Source organism: Corythoichthys intestinalis, chromosome 5, assembly GCF_030265065.1.
Source record: "Corythoichthys intestinalis isolate RoL2023-P3 chromosome 5, ASM3026506v1, whole genome shotgun sequence".
NCBI classification, from domain to species: Eukaryota; Metazoa; Chordata; class Actinopteri; order Syngnathiformes; family Syngnathidae; genus Corythoichthys; species Corythoichthys intestinalis.
The window spans coordinates 18,077,312-18,105,017 of record NC_080399.1 but is presented as its reverse complement, the minus strand read 5'-3'; the positions used below and the strand labels follow the sequence as shown (position 1 = coordinate 18,105,017).

The 27,706-nt window shown below is 39.6% G+C and overlaps 2 protein-coding genes across 11 annotated transcripts in view; one reads left to right on the top strand and one right to left on the bottom strand.

The window, feature by feature from the left end:
* Window positions 1–27,706, top strand: part of srpk2 (SRSF protein kinase 2) — a 117,161-nt gene that overhangs the window by 53,680 nt on the left and 35,775 nt on the right. For all 6 annotated transcript variants that reach the window (XM_057837834.1, XM_057837832.1, XM_057837829.1 and 3 more), the window contains 5 exons: window positions 14,804–14,955; window positions 17,954–18,062; window positions 24,092–24,179; window positions 24,264–24,351; window positions 24,426–24,532. In XM_057837834.1, coding sequence (XP_057693817.1) covers window positions 14,804–14,955; window positions 17,954–18,062; window positions 24,092–24,179; window positions 24,264–24,351; window positions 24,426–24,532 — 544 coding nt within the window. The remainder of the gene's footprint in view (window positions 1–14,803; window positions 14,956–17,953; window positions 18,063–24,091; window positions 24,180–24,263; window positions 24,352–24,425; window positions 24,533–27,706) is intronic.
* Window positions 1,753–26,712, bottom strand: LOC130916822 (acidic proline-rich protein PRP25-like). Of its 5 annotated transcripts, none has more exons than XM_057837845.1 (4): window positions 26,363–26,712; window positions 21,069–21,834; window positions 18,821–19,268; window positions 14,324–14,957 (listed from the first exon to the last, which is right to left on the bottom strand). In XM_057837845.1, exons 2-4 carry the CDS (start codon window positions 21,148–21,150, stop codon window positions 14,945–14,947), a joined length of 543 nt encoding a protein of 180 aa, XP_057693828.1. In that variant the 5' UTR covers window positions 21,151–21,834; window positions 26,363–26,712; the 3' UTR covers window positions 14,324–14,944. The 5 variants fall into 5 exon arrangements, 4 of the variants coding, with proteins under 4 accessions (XP_057693828.1, XP_057693829.1, XP_057693827.1 ...); XM_057837846.1 differs by lacking the exon at window positions 26,363–26,712 and having other exon boundaries at window positions 21,069–21,137; window positions 21,683–22,329; XM_057837844.1 differs by lacking the exon at window positions 26,363–26,712 and having other exon boundaries at window positions 21,069–22,329.

Sequence of the window (27,706 nt, the reverse complement as noted above, 5' to 3'; positions counted from 1 at the left end):
AAGAACCGATGTGATTTTCAAAATAAGGCGTGTAAAGGAACACTTGTATTTGACGTGTTATTTCAAACGACTTATGGCAAATAGTGCACATATAATGAGCTATATATATTCTTTTAGATGTCATTTGAAATTATACAAATTAGAAATTAGAATGAAGATTCTTAATATATAAGAATAAGAATCTTTAAAGCTTAAAAAAAATCTCATTTGCAATGTGTGGCGGTTTTTATTTTGGTGTGGCAGTGCGCCACAATCTTGTCTGTGAATGGGAAACCCTGCAGTTGACGTCTGCAAAACCAAACAACTTCCGGTTCATGTAAAGCAAAAACAAGGACAGTAATGTAACGAATCAGGTTGTCTGTATGCTTCATGTTGTAATGTTGATGTGTCGAGTATGGTGTTTTCTGCGCTGTGCTTAATTACACCTCAACTGAAGTGAGGGAGGGAGGGGTGGACGAGTGGGGGCGAAGGCTCTTTTGACTTTTGTTTTCGTTTTTTTGGCTTCAGTAGTCTTGTTCCGTGCTTTAACTGGGAAATCTGTCTTAGCGGGAATTCTGGTTACATCGCCAGCACTGGAACGGAACTCGGGCGTAATTCGAAGACTCCTTGTGTGTAGTTGCCCTGCTATGCATACCAAAACATTTTTGAGGAATGTCCATTATTTTAGCTTTAGGATGTCAAATTTGACCAGAAAAAAACATGTAACTGAACTTGCATCAGTGTTCATAGTTTCTTATAATAATATCCATCTTTCAATTTGAAATTTCAGTGTATTTAAAAGTTAACCATCATACAAAAAGGAAAAATTTGAAATTGAATTCCATTCTTTTGCAATATGTGCGAAAAATGGACCAGGACTGAGGCTGTTTAACTCATTCACTCCCAGCCATTTTCACCGGTTCAACCCCCTTCGCTCCCAGCCGTTTTACTGGATTTTGACTGATTTTGCAAGGCCCACAGAAAATTCTGTTCTATTGTTATATAAACATGGAACCCACTAAAAGAAAGATTAGACTCTCTTCTTTCAGCAGGAAAAAAAAGTAAGTTCATATCTTTTTCCATTCTTTAGAAATCAGCATTTGAAAATAGCAAAGTTTGAGCAGTTTTTCAATTTCTGATGAAAAAACGGAGAAATTGAGCTTTTTGTGAACGCATACATTTCAAACATAACTTTGACTTTAACGCTGCTATTTACTAGTTTGCTAGTTACATCCCAAATATCTTAATAATGTTTTCCGTTTACAAAATAACATAAACAACAACACAAATAGAGCTTTTGATAGCAAAGTAACAATTTATTTACACATAACTAACTGAGAGATGACGCTGTTGAGGCCGTGACAGCCGGGTAAACTTTTCCCTCATCGCAGCCTGCCTCATAAGGATGGATTTTTTTTTAGTCTCTGCGGGGTCTGCTCGGCGAGCATCACGGATTCAATGGCATCGTCCGCTGCACTGGTGGTCCTGGTCGTTCTGCTCGGTTGTCCAGCGCCTGGCATCCTGAGCGTCCTCTAGGTTGTTCTCCATTTGGTTGTCTTCCATGCGGCCGGGCCGTTCGTTGCCGTTGAATCGGGTAGAGGGTCTTACCAAATGCGCTACTGCCCTCCATTGGCCAGTTTTACTGCTTTAAAATGGATTTTCAGCTTTGTGCTTTGGAGCTAAATTGAATCAAAACTCAGAGATGTCTCTGGTAAAAAATAAATAAATAAATAAATAAATTGTAAAAGATGTATAAATACGTCTTTGGGACACTGAAACAATTAAAAATAGAACGTATTTATACGTTTTTGGGAGCAAATTAGTTAAGGTCAATTTTGACTTATGTCAACTAAGATTTTGGATTGTATACTTTGGACATGTGCAGGTGTTATAAAAATGTGTTGCCTTGGTCACTGCACATTTTGTAACCCTAATAACCTAAACAAGCTCTTTTACAAATGAGTGGTTGAGAAAAATGTCATCAATAGACTGATCATGGCAGTGCTTGTCTGTTCATCATCTTCCACGAACCAGGAAGTGTCTTGCTGACAGATGGACGAGCAAAGAAAAGCACAGATTTTGTTTGGCCTTGGCAAAAATATACACTCTTATGCGTAACAGAAGTTGCTCATGATACCATTGCTTAAACAGAACATCTACTGGTGGCCAAAGACTGCTTCAGTCTTGTGAAGCTTTTATTTTCTTACCATGCAAACATTTTTCCTGATGAGCAGGTTTTATTACACAATTTGACTTGCGCCAGTTGTTTTTGCATGCGCCGCAGCGTTTTGCATGTCTCTCGCTAATGATTAGATTGCCTGTTTTCAGAGCCTCTGTAGAGTTCATAGTCGAATCGTCGCAACGCGTGTGGTCTTGTGTCCGTCGGAAGCCTGCGGGGGGAGTTCAGCATCAGTCAATTCAGCCTGTATAGATCCCCAAAGCCTGGACGCTGTGAAAAACAAAGCCCTGGTTATTTGTTTTGTTTACAGAAGGCTGCAACAAAATGATATTCAGCAGTGGACTGCAATAGGGGACTTTTACTGTTTTTATCTGAGCAATTAATTTAGCGCCATCTAACTAATCAATGCAGAAATAGAAAATAAAGATTATGGAAAACTATCCTTGAATAAAGACCTGTCCAGGGTGTATACCACCTCTCCCATAAAGGAAAATCCCACATTACAGCAAGGCTGCAGCACCGAGGGAACAGTAATGACAGGATGACATAGTACCCGAATTCTGTGTCGGTGCATTTCATACAGCGGCCGATAAAAAACCTGGGGAAAATCCCAGCTATAGCCAACAGTGTAAAAGGGGCTGATGTGTCTTTATACATCTGTGTTCAGACAGGCACAGGCTTCAAAGTGATAAACCTACAGGCAGGTGTATCAGTAAATGGATGTGAAAAAGTCATGTGTGGGCATTTCAAGTGAAAATAATGTCAGGTCTCGGGTCTGAACTCAGACAAATGCTCCAGAGCAGAGCAGGGAATGAGTCAGCTGTCCCGCCGACACAGGCCGAGACGGAGACACTCGGGGAATAAAAAATGGCTGGCACGCAAATCAATGGTAGACCTTTGGAATGTTTGGCAGACCTGAAGGACACCGGCAGTGCGAATCCCACGCCTTAAGACTGAATGCGGAAGATGATGATGATGATGCTCTTGTTACTAAGGAAAAAATACTTGGTTACCTAGGTGATAACCAGACATATTAAAGAATGAGTCATCATGTTTGAACTAGTAAGCCAATGGACACTTGCATGGGTACTAGGGGTGTAACGGTACACAAAAATCTCAGTTCGGTACATACCTCGGTTTTGAGGTCATGGTTCAGTTCGTTTTCGGTACAGTAAGGAAACAAAATGCAAAATATAAATGTGCTAGTTATTTATTACACACTTTTGTGCTTTCAACAATAGGAACATAAGCCTATAGAAAGCTAGAATTCTGCTCAAAAATAGAAAATACAATATTCTGAAATGTAGATATTTTGAAAAACAAAATAAGAATAGATAGCATTGGCTCAGACTTTAAACAAATATCTGATGCGCAAAATTGAACAGTGACAACACTGAACAGTTTCAAGTTTCTCATATTAACTTTATGACCACAGCCTCGAAAAGTAAGGGTTACATTTGAGGCTGTCAAACGATAAAGTTTTTTAATCGAGTTAATCACACCTTAAAAATTAATTAATCGCAATTCAAACCATCTGTAAAATATGCCATATTTTTCTTTAAATTATTTTGGATAAGACACAAGATGGATATATACTTTCAACATAATGTACATAAGTACTGTATTTGTTGATTATAACAAAAAATTCACAAGATGGTATTAACATTCTTTCTGTTGAAGACATTTTCTTTTTCTCTCAACAAAAACACACACAACAGAGCCTTAGAACAGCAACAAAAAAGTATTATTTATAATGTGTGCAAAGTGTGTGTAGTGTACACATAAATGTGGCCCTCTTCTATACTCATCCTCTAGCCAGTCGCTGAGGCAAACCAACTTATTTACATTTTCTGAGAGTTGTTCCATCTATATTCTTTTTTAATTTGACTTCCCCATCCAGAGGGCAAACCTGATTTTCTTCCATGTTTACATTTAACTGTTACCCACGCTGCTCACTGCACTTCTGAGTGGTGCGACGGCCCTGGCCGTTTAATTGTTTTTCCTTTTTTGAGACTGTCAGTCAGCTGATCGTCGCGTCCGCCCCTCCCAACGTGACGTACTCTGATTGACGCCGGTCTGATGGGCCACCCAAGAAAGGGTGCCAACTTCTAAGACTTGAAGCTCTCTGTCATGTATCCATTGTGCAGCGCTTTGTTTACATTTGCGGCAATAACGACACTTGCTTTACGGCAGCCAAGCCGATACAAGGTAATACTATTAGGCTGTTGTTTGAGCTCGCATCCCCGCGTGTGTGTTGTGTTGTGCCTGAGTCTTGTTAACCAAATAAAGGCAACTTAACAAAAGTCATCCGACGGCTTGTCATTTTACAGTCAACACTCTGAGAGTTCGCATTTGACAGCATACGTGCCGTGTACCTCCTCGCCAGCTGTTTGCTCGCCATTCATTCACCTGTGCATTTGATCGCTATTTTGTTACACTCCCTCTTTTTCGGTGAGGTCTTTTGTGTTCATTCGTTATTGGATCGTTTTTGTTCACTTTAAATAAGCACCGCAGCAGCAGGCGTAAACTGCCGTCTTCTTTTTATTTCCTTTTTACGATCAGGGTTTACTTAGCGGGTGGGTTTTAATTGTAGTTTCATTTTGTTTTTTGTTTTGTCCTGGGCCTACGCTGAAGCCAGCTTCTTCCGCATTTTGTATATTTTGTTCGAGTTCGACTTGTGTGAATAAATTTGTGTCCACTTGCAACTTGTGTGTGGCTCGTTTTATGTTACGCCCTTAGTGTGCCGTCCGTGGGATTATGGGAAGCATGAGCGGGTCATTTCGCGCTTGCGTTAAATGCGTCAAATATTTTAACGTGATTAATTCAAAAAAATTAATTACCGCCCGTTAACGCGCTACATTTGACAGCACTAGTTACATCACGTCAGAAACTTGTTCGGTACGCCTCCGTTCCGAACCGAGCACCCCGGACCGAAACGGTTCAATACAAATACATGTACGATTACACTCCTAATATGTACATGCACTAGTATACGTGCTGTTGATGAGTGTGTTGCGTGTGATGTACAGTGGGGCAAATAAGTATTTAGTCAACCACTAATTGTGCAAGTTCTCCCACTTGAAAATATTAGAGAGGCCTGTAATTGTCAACATGGGTAAACCTCAACCATGAGAGACAGGATGGGGAAAAAAGCAGAAAATCACAGTTTGATTTTTGAAGAATTTATTTGCAAATCATGGTGGAAAATAAGTATTTGGTCAATAGCAAAAGTTCATCTCAATACTTTGTTATGTACCCTTTGTTGGCAGTAACGGAGGCCAAACATTTTTGTAAAATGCATGTTAAAATCTTTATAATTGCAATTGTTTTTCTCTTTAGCACAGGAAAGAAAGCCGACCAACATACGGGGTCTGAAAGGCAAATGGTTGTTGTATTGTTATCTTTAACACTAGAAAACCCAGCAGAGGCCGACTTGACCTTTCCCAAGACAAACACTCTTAATATTCCCTAGCAATGGCCGATTTGGCCTCTCCTCCGTGACTCATGTGATAGTTTGTGTCAGTTCAAGTCAAGCTACATTTATTTAGTTACATTTATTTATGAAGTTTGACACTTTTTACGCATTTTTTAATTCACTTCTCCTACACTCCACACATAACGACAGAAAGAATGGCCCAAATGTCTATATTGTTTTGAAGAAGAAGAAAAAGCGTTTTAGAACTGCAATTTGAGTGTAAAGCAGGAATTGTGTCTATAGTTTAGAAGGACTGAATCAGGGGCATGGAGTATGGATTGTGGTCATTGTGTCTGAAGTTAATGTATGTTTAGTGGTTGCATTTCCATATGAACGGCTGTTGTCTGTCCAACAACGACTTGCCAATTCAAAAGCACTTGGGTCATTTTTGCCACCTCTGGGTTTTCCGGGGAAGAGGCCATATCGGCCATTGTTTGGGACCAGTAGGTGTACCAGAATTCTCTGGGACTTAAAGTGTTAAACACCCGCTACTCTCGCGCGATCTTGCAACCCTTGTGTGAACCGATCGAGCCGCTCCTCAGTAAAACGCATCTTGAGGAAATTGTGGGGATGAGCATCAGCAGTGCGTTGGTGCATCGGCAATGCTGACTCGCCTGGTGTATTACCAGAGTAATACACTATGAAAAAAAACTTTGGCTTATAGTCCGAAAAATACTTAATACAGTTTACTTAATTGTACAAGTCATTTTTAACTTACTGCCACACTAGCAAGAGTAAGAATGCTGGCTACAAATGTTTTAATTATTGATGCCTCCATAGCTTTCGATGGTAATCAGCAAAGGTTAACCCAAGTACGGCTCCAATGTGCAAATTTTGCCGCTAGTGAATTGTACAAGAAGCTCAAATAAGAAACAATCAATAAATAGAAAGCTTTTCTACCAAGGAGCAAACCCGCTTGACAAAAAACATGTCAGTCATAGTGACAATGCATCTTGCATGGGCACCTTATTTGTGTTTAAAAGGTCTGCCTGTTTAGAGGGTAAATCTTGGAAGTTGTTTTGACATTTTCAGCTGTGCCCTGCCGAGTCAGCAGTTAACAGCAGTCAAACTGCTCACACATAGACAATCCCGGCACTGTGCAATGGGATTCTGATGCAGGATGATTGACTAAGAGGCCTTTGTGTTCATGTCATCATTGTCACACCCACTAAGAATTGTTAAGTGGCAGGCATCTGATGTGGATCAGCGTTTACTTAAACAAGACACATTTTACTGTAAAAAAAACAATAGTGCTTGCTGGTTGCCAGGTTATGAAAATTCTTAAGTGTTTCAAAAGCTGCCTTCGGAGGGTGTGTCCGAGATCGACTGTAATCAGTTCATTCTGTCCTAACTGGCCGTCCCAGAAAATGGAATTCTCATCTGTTATTGTCTGCCATAAACATTTCATCACGCTTCATCATAACCTCAAGACAAAAACGACAGGCACCACAGACAACAATTTGACCTTGTACTTGATAAATGGCCGAATCTCATTGCTAGATCATAAAAAACTTTCTCCTTGGGTTTTTTTGACGCGTGTTGGTAAATATTTGTACGTCTGGAGGACTCGATGATAACGAACGAAGTTCTACGTCAGTCATTTTGATGTTTGTTGTCAGCAGTCATCATAGGGGTGCTGTTCCTGTTAGAGGAATTTCAAATGTGACAATCTGATGTGTATTCTTTTTCTTTTTTTATGCCTTGTCCCTACCCCCGATGATCCACTTGTGTGTTGCGGTCACTGAATCATTGTAATGTTTACTCAGTATGGTCCTTAGTTTTGGAAGGTCAATCACTGTTAGGAACTGGAGCCAATCACAGTAGCTATGGTTACTGTGTAAACATGTGGTGTAGCAGCAAATTGGTTCTCCTAATGTGAAAATGAGTCCCCATTAGAAGATGAGGAAGTAGTTAGCACTTCTTCATCAAAGGGATTGGAGTGTGCTAATCACAGCTGATTGGCACTGCTGGATGGTATGACTGAAGATGTCTTATCATTGACCTAAGATTCATAATGATACATGTGGTCTAAGCCTCTATATAAAAAGGGAAAATGACTTTTTCGTTTCTCAGTTGTGGGTGTGCTGTCATTGTCTACCGCTGCCTGTTTTTCAAGTGAAGGTTTGCGCTATAGTAAACCCATTTATTGTGCGCAGAATACTTCCTTGACCTAGGGTCAACAACCTATTGAAGCCAAGAGCTACCTCTTAGCAGGGTTCCTGTACGGTTTTAAAAGGTTATTTTAAATAAATTTTCTAGTCTTGATAAAGTGTCTTAAAAATGTATTGTGTTTTGACTCGCTGGTCGTAAGTTCCTTCAATTTTAAATTGCACCGCATTGCGCTAAATGGTGGCTTTAGAAATGTCCACGTGTCAAATGAATATATTTTCTGACATTCTGGGAGTTTGTGATTTTTTTGTTGTTGTTGCAAGGTTAACTATGAGATTTGCCCTTGAAATGGCATTAATTTTTGTTCTTATTCACTCGAAAATGATCGTAAAAAGTCCTAAATTTCACTTGTTGAAACCTGTATGAACCCTGTCTTAGGTACTGATTCAAGGTCTAAGAAGAACTGTATCGAATCGATACATCAATTGTTTAACCAATGATCCAATAAAATAAGTTGAAATTCTAAACTATCAATATCACTGTCTTTCAGTATTATGCTGTTTTATTTCCAAAAACATTTTTCATTCAAATGTCTGAAATGTTCTAACAATAAAGATGTCAAAATCGTAAAATTGCTTCAGAAAATGTAACTGATTGGTAAGGGTGTGCCATCTTAGGCACCCCACGATTCGATTACGATTACAATTCAGGGCACTACGATTCGATTACTGGACGATGATCACGGTATTGACAATTATAGATGCATCATACATTATTAATTAATAAAGTAGCCAAACAAATTTATGTCCATTACTCATTTAAAATATCCTAATGATTCAGCAGGAACGATGGAAACATGCCCATACAAAAAAGTGCAAAAACATTAACCATTTTAAAGGCAGTACTTACTCATCAACATGCCTATACAACACAAAGCTGACCTTGAGATGCTGTTCTTCACACGAAGGTGCCAAAACATTAGCTGCTTCAAAGACAGGACTATTTCTCTTCACAATACAATAAAATTTACTCTCGTGAATTAATTCCACATTTTCTGGAAACAAACAAATTGTCTTTAGAAATAAGATTTCTTTTAACCAATTTACTTTGTTTTCATATTTCTGTACTATTTCCCATGTTTGTAGTGTTACCGCTGTACTTAATCCTGGTTTTACACATTCTGCATCTGGAGTAACTTTTGTACACCACCAAACAACGCGCAAATTGACATGGAAGTATATGTTAGCAAAGTCGCTAATTAGCATAGCGCTCGGTGATAACTAGTGACATCTCAAAAACAACAACAATAAAAGCTAAACACTACAAGAGGGTTTGTGTACTCACCTCTGAGAGACGGACACGTGACTTAGCAAAACCACTAGGGACTTTTTCCAATTAACACGACTTGAACCTACTGCTGGACAACTGAAAGACAAGGGGCAATAAACCCTCTCTCTTCCCCTCTTGCTCTACAAAATAACTAGCGCAGAGAAGAGGACCCAAAGCGCGACCGCCGGGTTCCTGCCTGTCTCATACACAAATTTATTTTCGAGTCATTTGAACAGGTATAAATACGTTCTATTGTTAATTGTTTCAGTGACCCAAAGACGTATTTATACGTCTTGATGGTTTTTTTTTTTTTTTTTTTTTAACAAGACATCTCTGGGTTCTGATTCAATTTAGCTCCAAAGCACAAAGCTGAAAATCCATTTTAAAGAAATAAAACTGTCCACTGGAGGGCGGTAGCGCATTTGGTAAGACCCGCAACCCGATTCAACGGAAAGAACCGCCGGGCCGCACGGCCGGGGTGCCGGCGGAAGACGACCGATTGGAGAACAACCTAGAGGACGCCCGGGATGCCAGGCGCTGGATGACCGAGCAGAACGACCGGGACCACCAGTGCAGCGGACGATGCCATTGAGTCTGTGCTGCTCACCGAGCAGACCCCGCAGAGACTCAAAAAAATCCACCTTTATGAGACAGGCGGCGATGAGGGAAAAGTTTAACCGGCTGTCGCGCCCAAAACAGCGTCATCTCTCAGTTAGCTATGTGTAAATAATTTGTAACTTTGCTATCAAAACCTCTATTTGTCTTGTTGTTTATGGTATTTTGTAAAAGGAAAACATTATTCAGATGTTTGGGAGGTAACTAAAGCAAAAAATAGCTGTGTTAAAGTTAAAGTTATGTTTGAAATGAAGGCTTTCACAAAAAGCTCAATTTCTCTGTTTTTTCATCAGAAATTGGAAAATTGCTCAAACGAAGCCATTTTCTAATGCTGATTTCTAAAGAATGGAAAAGATATGAACTTACCTTTTTCCTGTTGAAAGAAGAGTCTAATCTTTCTTTTGGTGTGTTCCATGTTTATATAGCAATAGAACAGAATTTTCTGTGGGCCTTGCAAAATCAGTCAAAATCCAGTTAAACGGCTGGGAGCGAAGGGGCCTTGCTCCGGTGAAAATGGCTGGGAGTGAATGTGTTAAAGGTGTCAGGGCAACAGACTGGTCTTGAATTTTGTTCCGCTACTAGAGGCTGTCATAAAGTTAGGAGGGAAATCATCCATTTTGAATATTTATGAACCGTAATTGAATTGTCACGTGTCGAATCTCGATGCATCTAATAATCAATTTTTTTGGCACACCACTACTGATTGGATCGGATGTGCACATAACATCTTTTTAAATCAATCAAAGGCCTTTGGATCGCAAAATATTATTGGCAAATATTGTATTGCTGTCCAAAGCAGGAAATTGTATCATCATTAAATTGGTGATCAACATTATTACTAGAGGCGATTGATCGGGTCCGATCACGTCATTTTCAAAGTATCGGAATCGGCAAAAAAATATCGGCCATGCCTTTTTTTAATATATATATTTTGTAATTAAATCGTTTTCTAATTGTATTTAATGTTACAGACATAATATGCCACACTCATCCAGAGTCTTTAGTTTAGGTTTAAGGTAGGGTTATCAAATTTATCCCGATAACAGCGGACATTTTTTTTTTTTTAATGTATCAAGTTAAAATATGTAACTCAATTAATGTATGCGCTGCACGACCCACTCACGCATTGTCGCGCGCAATCTGTAATGGCGCTGTTTTACCTGTATAGAGAGATAAAAGGCAGCATAAAATAAGTAGAGTGAATTTTGGCAGCCTTTGGAGCTTTTTTTGAATTAGCTAAAGCCTTACAATCCCTCTCCCTACGATTAGAAATATCATGGGAAGCAATGTGGGGAAACAAGGTAGCAATTGATCTTTTTCTTATCACCTTATGTTACTTCCCAACACAGAGAAGATATATCAATTGGTAGCACTACGCACAGTCATGGTTCCACTTCCCATCATGCATTTGGGCAGGGCTACAGTATCATCTACTGAAAGCTCAACAAATACACTAGATGGCAATATTTAGTCACAATATACAAAGTCACAAGTCTTTCTATCCATGGATCCCACTCACAGAAAGAATGTTAATAATTTAAATGCCATCTTGAGGATTTATTGTCATAATAAACAAATACAGTACTAATGTACTATATGTTGAATGTATATATTCGTCCGAGTTTTATTCATTTTTTTCTTAATGCATTGCCAAAATGTATATGATCGGGAAAAATTATCTGAATGATTGGAATTGAATCGGGAGCAAAAAAAAAAGCAATCGGATCGGGAAATATCGGAATCGGCAGATACTCAAACTAAAACGATCGGGATCGGATCAGGAGCAAAAAAAACATGATCGGAACAACCCTAATTATTACCAATTCAGTAATGATCAACGTAAAGAGCTACCAATTTGATACACATGCCAGAAATATATATTTTTTTCTCTAATTCTTTTGTTTTTCTATGATTATTAACTGAATAGCTCACAATTATCACTACCAACCTTCCAAGTTCAAACGGATTGGACATCGATCACCGTCAAAGGATGCCAATGATTAAAACGTCACATGACCTTGGTTCTAACAACCTTTCTGTCTTTCCATCTTTCTCTTTATTTGCTGCTAGTTTGATCGCCTCCATTTCGCCCGTCTCTAAGGCTGCGGCGTCTTTGCGGGCCTAATGTTCTAGCGGGGCTCGGCTCGCGTCCAGAAACTTATGAGGGGGTGGGAGGTGTGGCTGAATTGTGGTACCACCGGCCATTCGTGTATAGATGTGATGTAAACAGTCTACGTGACTGCTTTGGGAAAGACACAGCATCCTGTTGTGCAAGGACACGGCGTAAGTTGTAAAAGATGGACAATGAAACGGTGCGCCCTTCATAGCAGCTCCGGGAAAGCCGATGATGTCGTTGCCGCTTTTAACGCTTCGTGTCCCGGATTGCCCAGAAACCACCCCCATAACCCAGCACCCCTTCTTTCGCTGCAGTTGCCACGGCAACACACCGAGAAAGGCTCGATCATGTGTCTGCGCTTGTGACTGCCGTTAAAAGCAGCTCTCACCCGCTGGCTTTGTGTTGATGTTTTGGTTTCCATATTGCAATGATAAGGATGATGGGGATTTACACCATAGGTATAAGTGCCTTATTTAACGATTTAGTGCCTATAGAATTTGGGGGGGGGGGACTGTCTATTTTCGTGTATGTACAGTGGTATGAAAAAGTATCTGAACCTTTTGGAATTTCTCATATTTCTGCATAAAATCACCATCAAATGTGATCTGATCTTTGTCAGAATCACAAAGATTTTAATAAAATACAGTGTCTGCTTTAACTAAAACCACCAGAACATTTATAGCAAAGGTGTCAAACCGATTCCAGAAAGGGCCAAGTGGGTGCTGGATTTTGTTCCAACCGATAACGCGCAGAAAGTTTAACCAATTAACTTCCTGCTGAAACAAGCAGCACCTGACAAAGTTTAACTGATTACACATGTAAAAGATCTAATTGGTGAAAAGGTGTCCTCTTCATTGGTTGGAAAGCGAACCTGCACCCACTTGGCCCTTTCTGGAATCGGTTTGACACCTGTGATTTATAGGTTTTCATATTTTAATGAGGATAGCATGAAAACAATAACAGAAAGGGTAATTATAAATAAGTGAATCCTCCGCCTCAGGAGACTTAACGAGCAATTGAAACCAATTTTTACCAAACCATTTTAAGTCAGGTGTGTGCCCAATCACTGATGAGTGGTTTAAAGCTGCCCTGCCCACTATAAAACACACACCTGGTAAGAAATGTCTTGATGAGATGCATTGTCTGATGTGCATCATGGCTCGGTCAAAAGAGCTGTCTGAAGACCTGGGATCAAGGATTGTTGATTTGTATAAAGCTGGGAAAGTCTCTAAAAGTCTGGATGCTCATCAATTTACAGTCAGAGAAGTTGTCTAAAAAGAGAGAGTTTGGCACTGTTGCTTCTCTATCAAGGAGTGGCCATTCCTCAAAGATGGCGCCAAGAGTTCAGCGCAGAATACTTAGAGAGGTAAAAAACGAACCCTAGAGTGTATGCTAAAGACTTACAGAAATCACTGTGCACACATCAACTATATGTAAAACTATGGCCAAGAATGGTGTTCATGGGAGGACTCCACGGAGGAAGCCAATGCTGTCAAAAAAAAAAAGATTGTTGCTCGTATAATTTGCAAAAAGTCACTTGGACACTCCACAGACGTTTTTGGCAAAATATTTTATGGACGGATGAAACCAAAGTTGAATTTTTTGGGGGAGTAGCACGCAACGTCGCGTGTGAAGGAAAAATGGAAGAGCTCACCAACATCAACACCTCATCCCCACCGTGAAGCATGGTGGAGGGTGCATCATGATTTGGGGCTGTTTTGCTGCCTCAGGGCCTGGACAACTTGTAATCATTAATGGAAGAATGAATTCAAATGTTTATCAGGATGTTTTGCGGGAAAACCCGAGGCCGTCTGTCAGACAGTTGAAGCTAAAAAGAGGATGGATGCTGCACCAAGATACTGATCCAAAACACAGAAGTGAATCAACTTCAGAATGGTTTTAGAAGAACAAAATACACGGTCTGGAGTGGCCAAGTCAAAGTCCAAACTTGAACCCCATTGAAATGCTGTGGCATGACCTAAAGACTGATTCATGCCAGACATCCCAGGAAACTGACTGAACTACAGCAGTTTTATAGGGATGAACAGGCCAAGATTAGTCCTGATCAATGTGCTAGACTGATCTGCAGCTACAGGAAGCGTCTGGTTGAAGTTATTGCTGCCAAAGGCGGGGCACAAAATATTAAATGTGGTGGCTCACATACTTATTTGTCCCCTTTCTTTCATTGTGTGCATACAATCCGCATTAAAATTTTAAAACCTATAAATGTTTGGGTGGTTTCAGTTAAAGCACACAGTTTTTTCATTTGTGTGATTTTGACAAATATTATATTACATTGGATGGTGATTTTATGCAGAAATGTGAGAAATTCCAAAAAGTTCATTTATACTTTTTCATACCACTGTATCTTGGAATAAGTGTTTAATTAGTCTTATGACATTGCTTTTAACTCACTTAGTCATACAGCAAATTATTTTGTTTCCCTATTAATATGAATTTAAAGGGACAGAAAACACCTACTTTAAATGAATTAAATGTGAAAGATTGTCTCTTAAAATATCTAAGTACGCAAATGGTGAATTCCTCAGACCTCTGATTAATAGAGAAAATAAATTTTAACCAAAAAATGGCACCGCTTACGAGCGTAGCCATTTTGTAACGTCACTCCTATCTACGCACATATGCTGCATTCAAGGAAGGTGGGAAGTCCACGCAGATGGTACCAATCGCGATCTCAAAGCGTTCGAAGCGAGTGTAAACAGCAACGATGGCTGATTGCGACAAGTTGTTTTTTATTTTTGGCATTTTGACCACCAACAAGCAGAGACTGTAATTTCTTTGCTTCCTGGGGTTTTTCTATGAGGTTGGGATCCCACTTGTCCTCCACACTCCCTACAACGGCTGACATTCAAAAAGTACTTATAACATATCACAAGTTATTATCAAATCTGAGTCACACTCTTGGTGTGCGTCACAGCCACAAAGACCAGAAAACACTTGAGGCAATCATTTCTATTGTCTGCTCTTTTGTCATCGGCAGGCCTGAGACGCAGCAGAAAGCCTCGGCGAGTGTTCCTCCTCCCCCGCCGCCCCCTCCGCCTCCCCCTGAGCCAGCGGGGCCCCCGGAGCCGGAGGAGGAGATCCTGGGCTCTGATGATGAGGAGCAGGAGGACCCAGCGGACTACTGCAAAGGTCTTGAGAGAAAACAAACATGTATTTGAACACCTATCACTGATTCACTTATAGATCAGGTGTCAAACTCGATGCCTCGATGGGCCTAAACCGACTCCCCTGGTCATTTGTGTGGTCCGCGAAAGTAAATCATGTGCATCGTCTTTACGTTTTTCTGCGAAAATGCAATTTGAATGAAATATCTGTCGTCTTCAATGAAAATTAGAGAACTACAGAAATAATAATTTCTTAAAAAGTAGATATACAGTATATGTACAGTGCCTTGCAAAAGTATTCGGTCCCCTTGAATCTTGCAACCTTTCGCCACATTTCAGGCTTCAAACATAAAGATATGAAATGTAATTTTTTTGTCAAGAATCAACAACAAGTGGGACACAATCGTGAAGTGGAACAACATTTATTGGATAATTTTAACTTTTTTAACAAATAAAAAACTGAAAAGTGGGGCGTGCAATATTATTCGGCCCCTTTACTTTCAGTGCAGCAAACTCACTCCAGAGGTTCAGTGAGGATCTCTGAATGATCCAATGTTGTCCTAAATGACCGATGATGATAAATAGAATCCACCTGTGTGTAATCAAGTCTCCGTATAAATGCACCTGCTCTGTGATAGTCTCAGGGTTCTGTTTAAAGCGCAGAGAGCATTATGAAAACCAAGGAACACACCAGGCAGGTCCGAGATACTGTTGTGGAGAAGTTTAAAGCCGGATTTGGATACAAAAAGATTTCCCAAGCATTAAACATCTCAAGGAGCACTGTGCAAGCCATCATATTGAAATGGAAGGAGCATCAGACCACTGCAAATCTACCAAGACCCGGCGGTCCTTCCAGACTTTCTTCTCAAACAAGGAGACAACTGATCAGAGATGCAGCCAAGAGGCCCATGATCACTCTGGATGAACTGCAGAGATCTACAGCTGAGGTGGGAGAGTCTGTCCATAGGACAACAATCAGTCGTACACCGCACAAATCTGGCCTTTATGGAAGAGTGGCAAGAAGAAAGCCATTTCTCAAAGATATCCATAAAAAGTCTCGTTTAAAATTTGCCACAAGCCACCTGGGAGACACACCAAACATGTGGAAGAAGGTGCTCTGGTCAGATGAAACCAAAATTGAACTTTTTGGCCACAATGCAAAACGATATGTTTGGCGTAAAAGCAACACAGCTCATCACCCTGAACACACCATCCCGACTGTCAAACATGGTGGTGGCAGCATCATGGTTTGGGCCTGCTTTTCTTCAGCAGGGACAGGGAAGATGGTTAAAATTGACGGGAAGATGGATGCAGCCAAATACAGGAACATTCTGGAAGAAAACCTGTTGGTATCTGCACAAGACTGGGACGGAGATTTATCTTCCAACAGGACAATGATCCAAAACATAAAGCCAAATCTACAATGGAATGGTTCAAAAATAAACGTATCCAGGTGTTAGAATGGCCAAGTCAAAGTCCAGACCTGAATCCAATCGAGAATCTGTGGAAAGAGCTGAAGACTGCTGTTCACAAACACTCTCCATCCAACCTCACTGAGCTCGAGCTGTTTTGCAAGGAAGAATGGGCAAGAATGTCAGTCTCTCGATGTGCAAAACTGATAGAAACATACCCCAAGCGACTTGCAGCTGTAATTGGAGCAAAAGGTGGCGCTACAAAGTATTAACGCAAGGGGGCCGAATAATATTGCACGCCCCACTTTTCAGTTTTTTATTTGTTAAAAAAGTTTAAATTATCCAATAAATTTTGTTCCACTTCACGATTGTGTCCCACTTGTTGTTGATTCTTGACAAAAAATTAAAATTTTATATCTTTATGTTTGAAGCCTGAAATGTGGCGAAAGGTTGCAAGGTTCAAGGGGGCCGAATACTTTTGCAAGGCACTGTATACAGTATATATATATTTCTAAAAAAAATAATTTATCTATAGAAAATAGTTTTTTTTGTTTGTTTTTGTTTTATTTAAAAATCTAAATGAATAAAAATTAAAAAATAACATTTCTCTTTTAATTGAAGAAACACAATTAAAAATATTTCAAGAATACTCTTCCCCACTTTTATGTTCATAATTAAAAAATTCAATGAATAAGAATAAAATTAAAATAAAAAAAGAATGAAAATAAATATTTACAGTTTTTTTGTCTTTTAATTTTCTTAATTCTTTTCTGTCTTAATTAAAAAATGTAAAAATAGGAAATTTTAAAAATTGAAAAATATACAAATTGCTATTGAGAGGATAAAAAAGAGGATGGTGACTACTTTTCAACAATGTTGCTAAAAAAAAAAAAAAAAAAAGAATACTAAAATAGTTGATCATCGATTAGATGTGGCAACCCTAGTTGTAAGTTAATGCCATTGACGGCCATGGACGTCGAAATTTTTTTTTTGTGTGATCAAAACAATGTCACCAAATCAACAGGAAAATGACCAGATATCAATAGGGCACGCCCCCAAATGTCCCCAAATGACCTGTTGTAACTAGGCCACACCCTCCAAATGTTGCCAAATGACCTGATATGACCAGGATACGCCCCCCGAATGTTACCAAATGACCTAATATGACCAGGCCACGCCCCCAAATGTTCCCTAATGACCTGATATGACCAGGCCACGCCCCCAAATGTTTCCAAATGAACTGCAATGATGAGGCTACGCCCCCTCAAACGTCCCAAATGTCCTCATTTGACCAGGCCACGCCCCCAAAATGTCCCCAAATCAACAGGAAGTGACCTGAAAATGTCCCCGAAATGTCCCCAAAGCAATCTAGGCTGGGCTAAAATGTGTATCTCCACAGAGCAAAGACCCAGAGTAATTTCTCCAGAAATTGCAGTTTCTAGCTGGTAGACAACATGCCCCTCCGAAGGAAAACATAAATACAGTGTGGCATGTGAGTTTGACAGCTCGGATCTATAGCTTATATGTGTTACAATATTCTGAATTTTGTTCAATAAAATCCACCTAAAACACATTTAATAAGACCACCTTTTTTCTTATTTTGTGTCTCAGGAGGCTACCATCCGGTCAAGATCGGGGATTTGTTCAACGCAAGATACCATGTGATAAGGAAGCTGGGGTGGGGCCATTTCTCCACAGTATGGCTGTGCTGGGACATACAGTGAGTGAAGCACTTTTCACTGCAAAAACACACACACACATGCACACACTGTGCACGTTTGCACTATCGTGGCAGTTTTTTTTTTTTTTTTTTTTTTTGCGTGACATGACCCAAGTGTCAGTTTTCTAACACACTCACACGCAAACGTATTTACCCACGTCATCGGTGTTAATTACAGTAATGGAAGTACAGTGACTTGGCGTAGCTTACATGCAGAGCACCAAGTAATCAGTCTTTATCGTCAATAAGCAACGATCCCCACTTAGATTTTTTGTGTTAATGCTACACATGCCTTAGCACAAATTCAACGGTGAAGTCTCTAATAGTAAAATATTTTCCAGAAGTAACAAAGTATAACTTGAAAAAGCGCCAGTTTTTACTGTAGGCAGTATGTTAAGTAATATTTTAAAACGTAAAAGTTCTTGAGCTTTTTTAACATATTATGGTCACATCTGCTCTTGCCCACATCACAATTGCCCCAATGTTTTGGACTTTGGGTTTTGAGTGTGATTTTCGTAAAGATAAAGGAGCCTTCAAAGGGCAAGTAGTTATTTTAAGATTGCCCCAAAACGGATTTATATTATTGAAAATTAACCCTTTCAGCGACCTTGGTCACTACAGTGGACAGCTATTCAAAAACACTTAAGCTATTTTTGGTCATTTAAAAAGAAAAAAAAAAAACTCTAAGTATCAGGGGTAGACAATCAGGGAAAGCTTTTGAAGTTCACTCGCCCCACTGTCAAAACCACTGACCCTACCTGGCAGCCACAGTAATAGGGCGGTACGTGGGTCCCACACTTTTTCTATGACGTGGCTCCTGGGGCGTGGTCTCCTCTCTGCCTGGGCTGCCGGCCGCGGGGGTGGGAGAGGTCAGGGCTCCAATCTCGGCGCTCTCCTGCTTCCGCCTTCCCCCCTCTTTTCTACCTGGGCGTCCTCCCTGCTCTCCAGCGCGGGTCGCTGGCTGGTTGCCGGCGGGTCGGCTGGGTATTGCCTGCTCCGGTTGTGGATCCTGCCCTGCTGCTGCTGGGCATCCCCGCGGTGTGCCGTGCCGGTTGGGGGCTGTGACGGTGGCTCGTGGACCGGGTGGGTGTGCTGGGGTGGTGGCGTGCCCCCTCCTCCCAACCCTGAAGGCCTGTTGATGGGGGCGCGGATGGCCTGGGGAACCACGCTGGATCCCGTGGGGATGACAGCAGCCCCCTTGCTGGGCTGCAAGAGGAGAAATTGGCTGGGGAAGGGCCACGGCTCTGGGGTATCCCGCCGACATTTCCACTCATCTGCACGACTATCTCGTTTGATGGGATTCACGCATGACTAGGTGTAATTAGACACTCAAGTAGTAAAACTCGGGAGTCAGGATTAACGATCAGATTGCATAGAATTGGATGCCAGCATACTCGCACTCACAAGGGGATTCACACAAATACAGTGATACCTAGGGTTGCAGCCATCGATTATTTTAGTGGTCGATTATTAGATGAACTAGTTAGTTCGAATAATTGAGTAATCGTATAAAGAACATGAAAAATTAAAATACCTGAGCTTAGCCTCAAACGGTAAGGTAAACGGTAAACGGTAAAGTCCGCTAGCTTAAATGCTATAAAATGCAAACTTTTTTTTGTCTTTTAACCAATGCTCTTAACAAAAGATTTAAACACATACTCCCACAAAAACGGCTAAATATATCTATAAACAAAATTACGAATGCATTAAAAAACATTAGCTCAAGCAAAAACTTAGCTTATGTTGGTTTTAACAGGGAGCAGTTGGGTTCAGCCATGTGAAATGAGGCAGACCAGAGGGCAGTGTATTCACCCTAATTAATAAAACTAAATGCAAACACTTTCAAAATAAACCATTACAACACCACTTTAATTAAACGAATACTCGAAGCAATACAATTTTATTCAAATATTTTTTTCTAATCGAATACTCGAGTTAATCGATTAATCGTTGTAGCACTAATGATACCTCTACATACAAAGTTAATTCGTTCCAGGACCTTGTCTGTTAGTCGAAATAGTCCTACGTCGAGCAGGATTTTCCTATAAGAATACATTATAATCCCATTAATTCCACAGCCTGAAAACCTACACTAAATCCTTAATAAATGCTACTGGTTCTAGTGCAAATAGCAATTACACAGAGCAAAACAAATAAATTACGAATAAAAAATCAGAATAATAATATAATAATAATAGTAATAATAATAACTGTAATAATGTAACGAATGGGGTTTTAATGTGGTGGATGTGTTTTGCGTGGTGTACCTTAACACACCACATGGCTGACTTGACAGAGTGAAGGAGGACTTATTACTTTCACTTTGTCCAGCTGCTGTGGACAATAGGCATGTTTTGTTGCACAAGTTCTGAAATAAATGATTAAAAACCTGACGAAGCTGGGGACTTTTTGGCGATGTTACCACAATAATAATTGTAACCTTATAAAGAACGAACGGATGTTGGAGGAGGACTATCAAGATTCTAGACATTCTACAGCGGTATTGTCAAGTCAGTTCACGGACGCTCCCACCATGCTCATTTTTTTTTTTTTATCATTTCCATGGTAAGCCTCACATTTTTCCTTTTTATGTCACCTGCACTAACATTCTTGGAACCCATGTTGATTTCTCTCGCAAGAAAATCCGGTGTCCGTCAGTCATGCGGTAAAACAAAGTAACTGCGGCGCTGTCATAAATCGTCAGATTTCGAGCATGTTGTCGGATGTAGACACAAATGGCGAATCAAATTTTATGTCGGATGTCGAAAAAAAATCATGTGTCGAAGCAATCGTATGTCGAGGTACCACTACACCTCACATGGCTGATTTGTGTACACTACACCCCTCCCAAATACGTATCTTTCTGACTCTCCCCCCCCTCTTCTTTTTACCTTGTTTGTCAGGCACCCCACATGGTGTCAACTCGAAATACCACTGGCTAACGAGAGCCCCAACATATTCATAGTTAGTGTAGGCGTTCAATGTATTTATTGTTGTTGTTTGTACCTCTTATGTCTCTCTCTCCTTCTTTCCGTCTTCCTCCCATAACTCCTTCCTGTTCACTGCTTTCTACTACTAAACAAGGCATGTTGAATAATCACAATGGGAGTATGCCATACTCCCATGTGATACATTAAACACTGTTCAGACCAGAGGTTGCGCTAGACTTTTTCGTTGTCTGTCATTTTGACTGACAGGGTAATAAAAATCCGGTCATAATCTATTTTTACCCGTCACTTAAATTTTTAAAATGATGATAATGACATTATGGTGACCCTTTGTTTGGCATAATTCACCTTCCGTACTTGTGTGTCCATTTGGCCGAGCGCGTTACCGGCTACGACACAGTCACGTGACAGAGACACTTAAGAGCCGCGCGCGTTCCGACTTGAATAGAGAGTTCACAGAGAGCAGCAGAGCTACAGCGGCTGGACACAGCAATTCGAGCTAACAAAACTCTTAACATTGCTTACCGCTTCAACATATTCAATAGTATTTAGTTTTCATTCATTTTAAATTAATATTCTGTCCGAACAAGCTTAACAGAGAATCCACACCGTGCCATCATCACACATCAAGCAGATGAGGTTACATATGGAACAATGAAATTAACAGTTCACCTGCTGTGGCCTGAACGCAGTCTCACACTTTCCTCCTGGTGCGCATGGACTTGAATTGCGTGCCCGCTTGTGCAGTCCCTCTTTTTTCACCTCTTTTATCAACACCATCGTCGTTTTGGGGCTTTTTGAAGAAACTTCGGACACTCAGTTGCCTTGACATTTTTCAGAGTGAGGCCAACGACGTCATGCATCAAGAGAGACAAGAGCTAATTAATATGCTCACTCGCCACCCTGTGGTCTGGGGTGTGAATTGCAACCTGTCAAAATGACTGATGGACTTCAGTTTTTTTCCGTCACCGTTTTAAAAAATCGGTCAATGACGGAAAATATTCGGTTAACGCGACCCCTGGTTCAGACCAATCTGACACTCAGATTTCCATTCTCTGTGTCAAGCAGCTGAACAGGACAGGTTAAAAAAAAACACACACACACAAAAAAACGACTGGACCAGGTCAATGCGTCAGTTGTTGATCCCTGGTTGAACACTGGTCATGGCCCAAAATAATATAATTGATAATTAATGATTGAACGTCTAGCGCTGTCAATGGCAGCCAGTGAGCTAAATGACTTTTAAAAAAAAAATATATATATATATATATATATATATATATATATATATTAGGGCTGTCAAACGATTAAAGTTTTTAATCGAGTTCATTACAGCTTAAAAATTAATTAATCGTAATTAATCGCAATTCAAACCATCTATAAAATATGCCATATTTTTCTGTAAATTATTGTTGGAATGGAAAGATAAGACACAAGATGGATATATACATTCAACATATGGTACATAAGGACTGTATTTGTTTATCATAACAATAAATCAACAAGATGGCATTAACGTTATTAACATTCTGTTAAAATGATCCATGGAAAGAAAGACTTGTAGTTCTTAAAAGAAAAATGTTATTACAAGTTTTAGAAATTTTATATTAAAACTAGGGCTGTCAAACGATTAAAATTTTTAATCAAGTTAATTACAGCTTAAAAATTAATTAATCGTAATTAATCGCAATTCAAACCATCTATAAAATATGCCATATTTTTCTGTAAATTATATATATATTCTGTAAAATAAATTGTTGGAATGGAAAGATAAGACACAAGATGGATATATACATTCAACATACGGTACATAAGGATTGTAGTGGGCATTTCACTCTACTGTCATTTAAATCTGTCTATGCTGTCCTCACTCCGAAGCGTCTACTTTTTCCAAAGCTAGACAGCTAGTGAACGACGCCTCAATAATCAGACTTCTTCCTTTTTCATCTGATTTATTAATAAAATGCCCTTACACCTACGTTGTAATGTTGTGCTTATATGATCCTTGGACAAGATTTGTCCGTAAGTATGGTTGTTGTAAAGAATGTACATATTATGTTAGTAAGCGAAATGTTCTATTTTTTGTATGAGACGCTTTTTGTTTATGTTTAGTGAACCTGCATAGCATGCTAAGCTAACGTTGTTGCTAATGCAATGCTTGTGTACTTTTTGTTGTTGTAGTTTTACGACGGTCTAAAGAGGACAATGGTTTGAGGCTATTTTATTAATAAATCAGATGAAAAAGGGAGAAGTCTGATTATTAAGGCGTCGTTCACTAGCTGGCTAGCTTTGGAAAAAATAGACGCTTCGGAGTGAAGACAGCATAGACAGATTTAAATGACAGTAGAGTGAAATGCCCACTACAGTCCTTATGTACCGTATGTTGAATGTACAGTGGAGAGAACAAGTATTTTATTTTACACTACCAATGGGAAAACCCATTGGCAGTGTAATAAAATACTTGTTCTCCCCACTGTATATATCCATCTTGTGTCTTATCTTTCCATTCCAACAATTTATTTTGCAGAATATATATATAATTTACAGAAAAATATGGCATATTTTATGGATGGTTTGAATTGCGATTAATTACGATTAATTAATTTTTAAGCTGTAATTAACGCGATTAAAATTTTTAATCGTTTGACAGTATATATATATATATATATATATATATATATATATATATATATATATATATATATATATATATATATATATATATACATATATAAAATATATTCTTTCACGAAAGGGTTGATATTGTCTGTTTTATTTTCCAGGGCAAAAATACAAAAAGTGAGCTCGTTAGGGAAAATGGATCACAGTGACTCTACAGCCACATTAAGTCATCTGCTTTTTCAAATAGAATGGTTATACACCATGTAACTAATAAAAACACAACTTTCATAAATATGCATGTGCATTATTAGAAGACTGCTAATAAGTTGCTGCATCATCATTACTGTGTTTATGCGTCCTTATTAATGCGTTTTTTTTCACACGTTTGCCGACTTGGTGTAAGTGTGGGGTGTGAAGAAGGTGACGAGGGAAATTAATGATGCGTGCCTATGTGTATAGAGTGAAGAACTTTGTGGCCATGAAGGTAGTGAAGAGCGCACAGCACTACACCGAGACGGCCTTGGATGAGATCAAATTACTGCGATGTGTAAGCATGTGATTGGTTCTCCTGTCCTTCTCTTTGCATTTCCCCTCCGCTTTTGCTTCCGTCATCTTTTTTTCCGTGCTTCAGGTGAGGGAGAGTGACCCCGCCGACCCCAACAAAGACATGGTGGTCCAGCTGATCGATGACTTCAAGATATCTGGCGTCAACGGCATTCGTATCCTGCTCATGAAAGAGTTTTTATGTACTTGTGCGTTTTCTGCATCTGTATGTCTTTAACTTTCGGTCCAGATGTGTGCATGGTGTTTGAAGTGCTCGGTCACCACCTGCTCAAGTGGATCATCAAGTCCAACTACCAAGGCCTGCCACTACCGTGTGTCAAGAGCATCATCAAACAGGTGTGGACGCATGCTGTGGAACAGTGTTGTTTTCAGCAACAATGACGATAACGAAACTATTTCATCACTGAACAATTTTTTTCATGACAATGACGAGCTAAAAATATGTCTTGGAAGACTATAACAACAAGATGGATTCCAGTTTTCATCTGACTAGACGAGAACATGATGATAGTTTCAGTTAACAGTGTGTGATATTTTTTTACCATATGTGTAGTTAGCACATATCTTAGCAGTGTTTGGTCGTGTCACTCATGTGATGTGCTGCGCATCCCCCCCACACACACACGCTTACTTACCGGACTTGTGCCCCCTCCAGGGTCCTTTGTGAAACATGTTGTAGAAGCCTAAATAACGTTCTGTTAATTATGCATGTTGGTTGGGGATTATTTGATTTGTTTCTATAAGACAGGCTTGCGATTTGTTTGTTTGGTTTCGAGAGACGGGCTTGTGACGTCATGTCGTATGATATAAAGGGCGAGTCATTTAGCGTGAAGGCAGTAAGGAGGAAGCATAAGAGCCCAAATATTTTTTTACCTTTACCTATTTAACTCTCTAGATTGAAGACCAAATGTAATTTCATAAAATGGCAAATAGGGTCACATTTAACGTAATTAAAAATTGTCCAACAAATAAAGCATTAAGAAATAAATAAATATGTTGCATATTTGACAAAATAATCGCGTTTCCAAAGTTCGAGCCTGAAAGGGGACGAACCCGGAAGTGATACGTCACACCGAGAACAGCGATGGGCAGCGCTCCATACGGCTGCCATACAAAGCCCTTCAAACAATGATTCAGACAGCGATATAAGCGATAGATCGAGCGCAAGTGAGGAGATCCAAGTTTTTGAAGAGTTGGAGGAAGAGGAGGAGGTTGGAATTTTATTTTGGACCGTACATGTATTAGCCAGATGCTAATCAGGATGCAAACAATGTGCCCAGACTACCTGACACGGAATGGAGACAAGACCCATCGAGATTACAAGATTGGTAAAATATAGGCTGTTATATTTTTATGATTTGAAGCATGTCAGGTAAATAAACCACCTACTGTTGCCTGGAGACTACCTGACACGGAATGGAGACAAGACCCATCGAGATTACAAGATTGGTCAAATATAGGCTGTTATTATTTTTATGATTTGAAGCGTGTCAGGTAATAAACCACCTACTATTGCCTGGGATAAAAGAAAAGTTTTGACGAATCCCCGATCATGTTGTGGAATGAACAGTAGAAGCTAGCGACGTTAGCTTTTATTTACTTGACATGTTTCGGCGAACACTTCCGCCTTCGGACCCTATGACGAAGGCAGAAGAGTTCGCCTCAACATGTCAGGTAAATAAACCACCTACTATTGCCTGGGATAAAAGAAAAGTTTTGACGAATTTATAAGTGTAGGCAAAATGAACTCAATACAACAATGATCGGGGATTGCCACGAGTTAGCTTTCGGCTAACGTCGCTAGCTTCTACTGTTCATTCCACAACACGATCGTGGTTTTGCCCCGAGTTTACCTTTCGGCTTACGTCGCTACCTTCTACTGTTCATTCCACAACAGTTGGCGGCTCTGCTTTGACAAAGTCATCAGTCATCTATCCAAAAATCACACTTACTTTTTCGCAAATCCTTGATTATAAGCAGACCGGTTGAGGAAGCAGGCATCTTCGAAGTGTTTATAGCAGAGAATACTACTTGATGATGGCGTGAAATTCATTCGCTTCGTGCGAACGAAAGATGTCCATTTATGTGCTCTGCTATCCTTTGGCCACTCATAAATCTTTTCTTTAAATTGAGAACAATACATCACACACCACTATGGCATCTTACCGAGAAGCAATACTGTTCTATGGCGGACTTCCCTCGCAGTTCTCTGTGTTGAGGTGGTTGCAGCTCAAAGTTGCATTCGTAGGAAGAATTGACGGAGAATAAGTTGTCTTTTAGCCAAAACTTGGCGTGTTTAATTTCTACTGACATGCGGATACATCCTCTCTCATTGCGGTCTTCACAGGCAATCCCACAAATCAAAGTCATCAAAGTCAAACACAAAGAAGTAATAAATGTAGCACTTTAGACAATTAAGTCCCATCCTGCCATCTTGTGGCGAAAAGATAATATGTCAATATTAACAAGCAATAGGAACATTATTTCAACATCAACTGAGGACACATTTATGAATACAGAACATTTCCTCCACCATTTCTCTCAACACTCTGTGTGACGTAATTTTCGAAGATTGTCGAAGAAAAGCATTTTAGTTGTCAAGGGCGTTGCTATGAGTTAAACAAACAATCTGGAAGGGTTGCGTTAAAAAAAAAAAAAAACGAAAATATGCTTATAATTGTTTAGCCATTGATATTCAAAAACATGGTTGGCCAACCTTATTTCACATTTGGTCTCTAATCTTCCTCTTTACTCTATATTTTTTATCTCATTTGATCTTTTGTACATATTTTTGGAGCAGTTTTTCTGTTGGATTAAAGGACAAACACATAAAGAGTGGCATGAGAGGTTTTTTTTATTTTTATTTTTTAAGCTGCTGTCCAGCGGTGCGTGAGGAAGACTGAAGAGGAAAGTGTTGGTTTGAGGGTTTTTTTATGTTGTGGATCCTACTCGTGTTAGGTGTGGCTTGGTAAATATTGGTATTTAGCCCCTAAAGGTCTATGCTGAGTGATCATCGCACACTACGTAACTTGGTGGCATTAGCATAGCATTCACGTTAGCATTTAGCGTGGTGAGTGTCGTCTTTAACTCTTGGAAAACTTTTTACAAGGAATTTTTTTGGCGTCCAGGTGAGTTTAATTGAAAATAATGTGCTTTTTTTCCTGCTGAGTGTGTATTATCCTCACGAAGATGGTGATGTCCTTGTAGACTCGACAATATGTGCTCATCTGTCGATGTTCAGTCTAAAGAGTTGAAAACCTTTTATTTATTTATTCATGGACTAAAACTTTTGAAGTTTAAAGACGAAAACATTTTGAGTAATTGTCGAATAAACCTAGACGAAATTTGTTGAGTTTTCGTTGCGAGTGTGACCTATGTTTTACCTTTTTTTTGGAATGAAAAAGACAATTCAACCAGTTAATATAAACATTTGATGTGAAAGACATTATAGGATTGATCATGTAATAACATGTTGAACATGAAAAGTACCATAATTTCTAATCAAAAGTA

Excerpts from the sequence above, each read along its gene's own strand:
- LOC130916822 (XM_057837845.1), bottom strand. The coding sequence starts at position 21,150 with ATGCCTTGTTTAGTAGTAGAAAGCAGTGAACAGGAAGGAGTTATGGGA. Across the intron at positions 19,269-21,068 it reads AGGAGAGAGAGACATAAGAG|CCCAGCAAGGGGGCTGCTGT; the intron begins GTACAAACAACA and ends CTCCTCTTGCAG.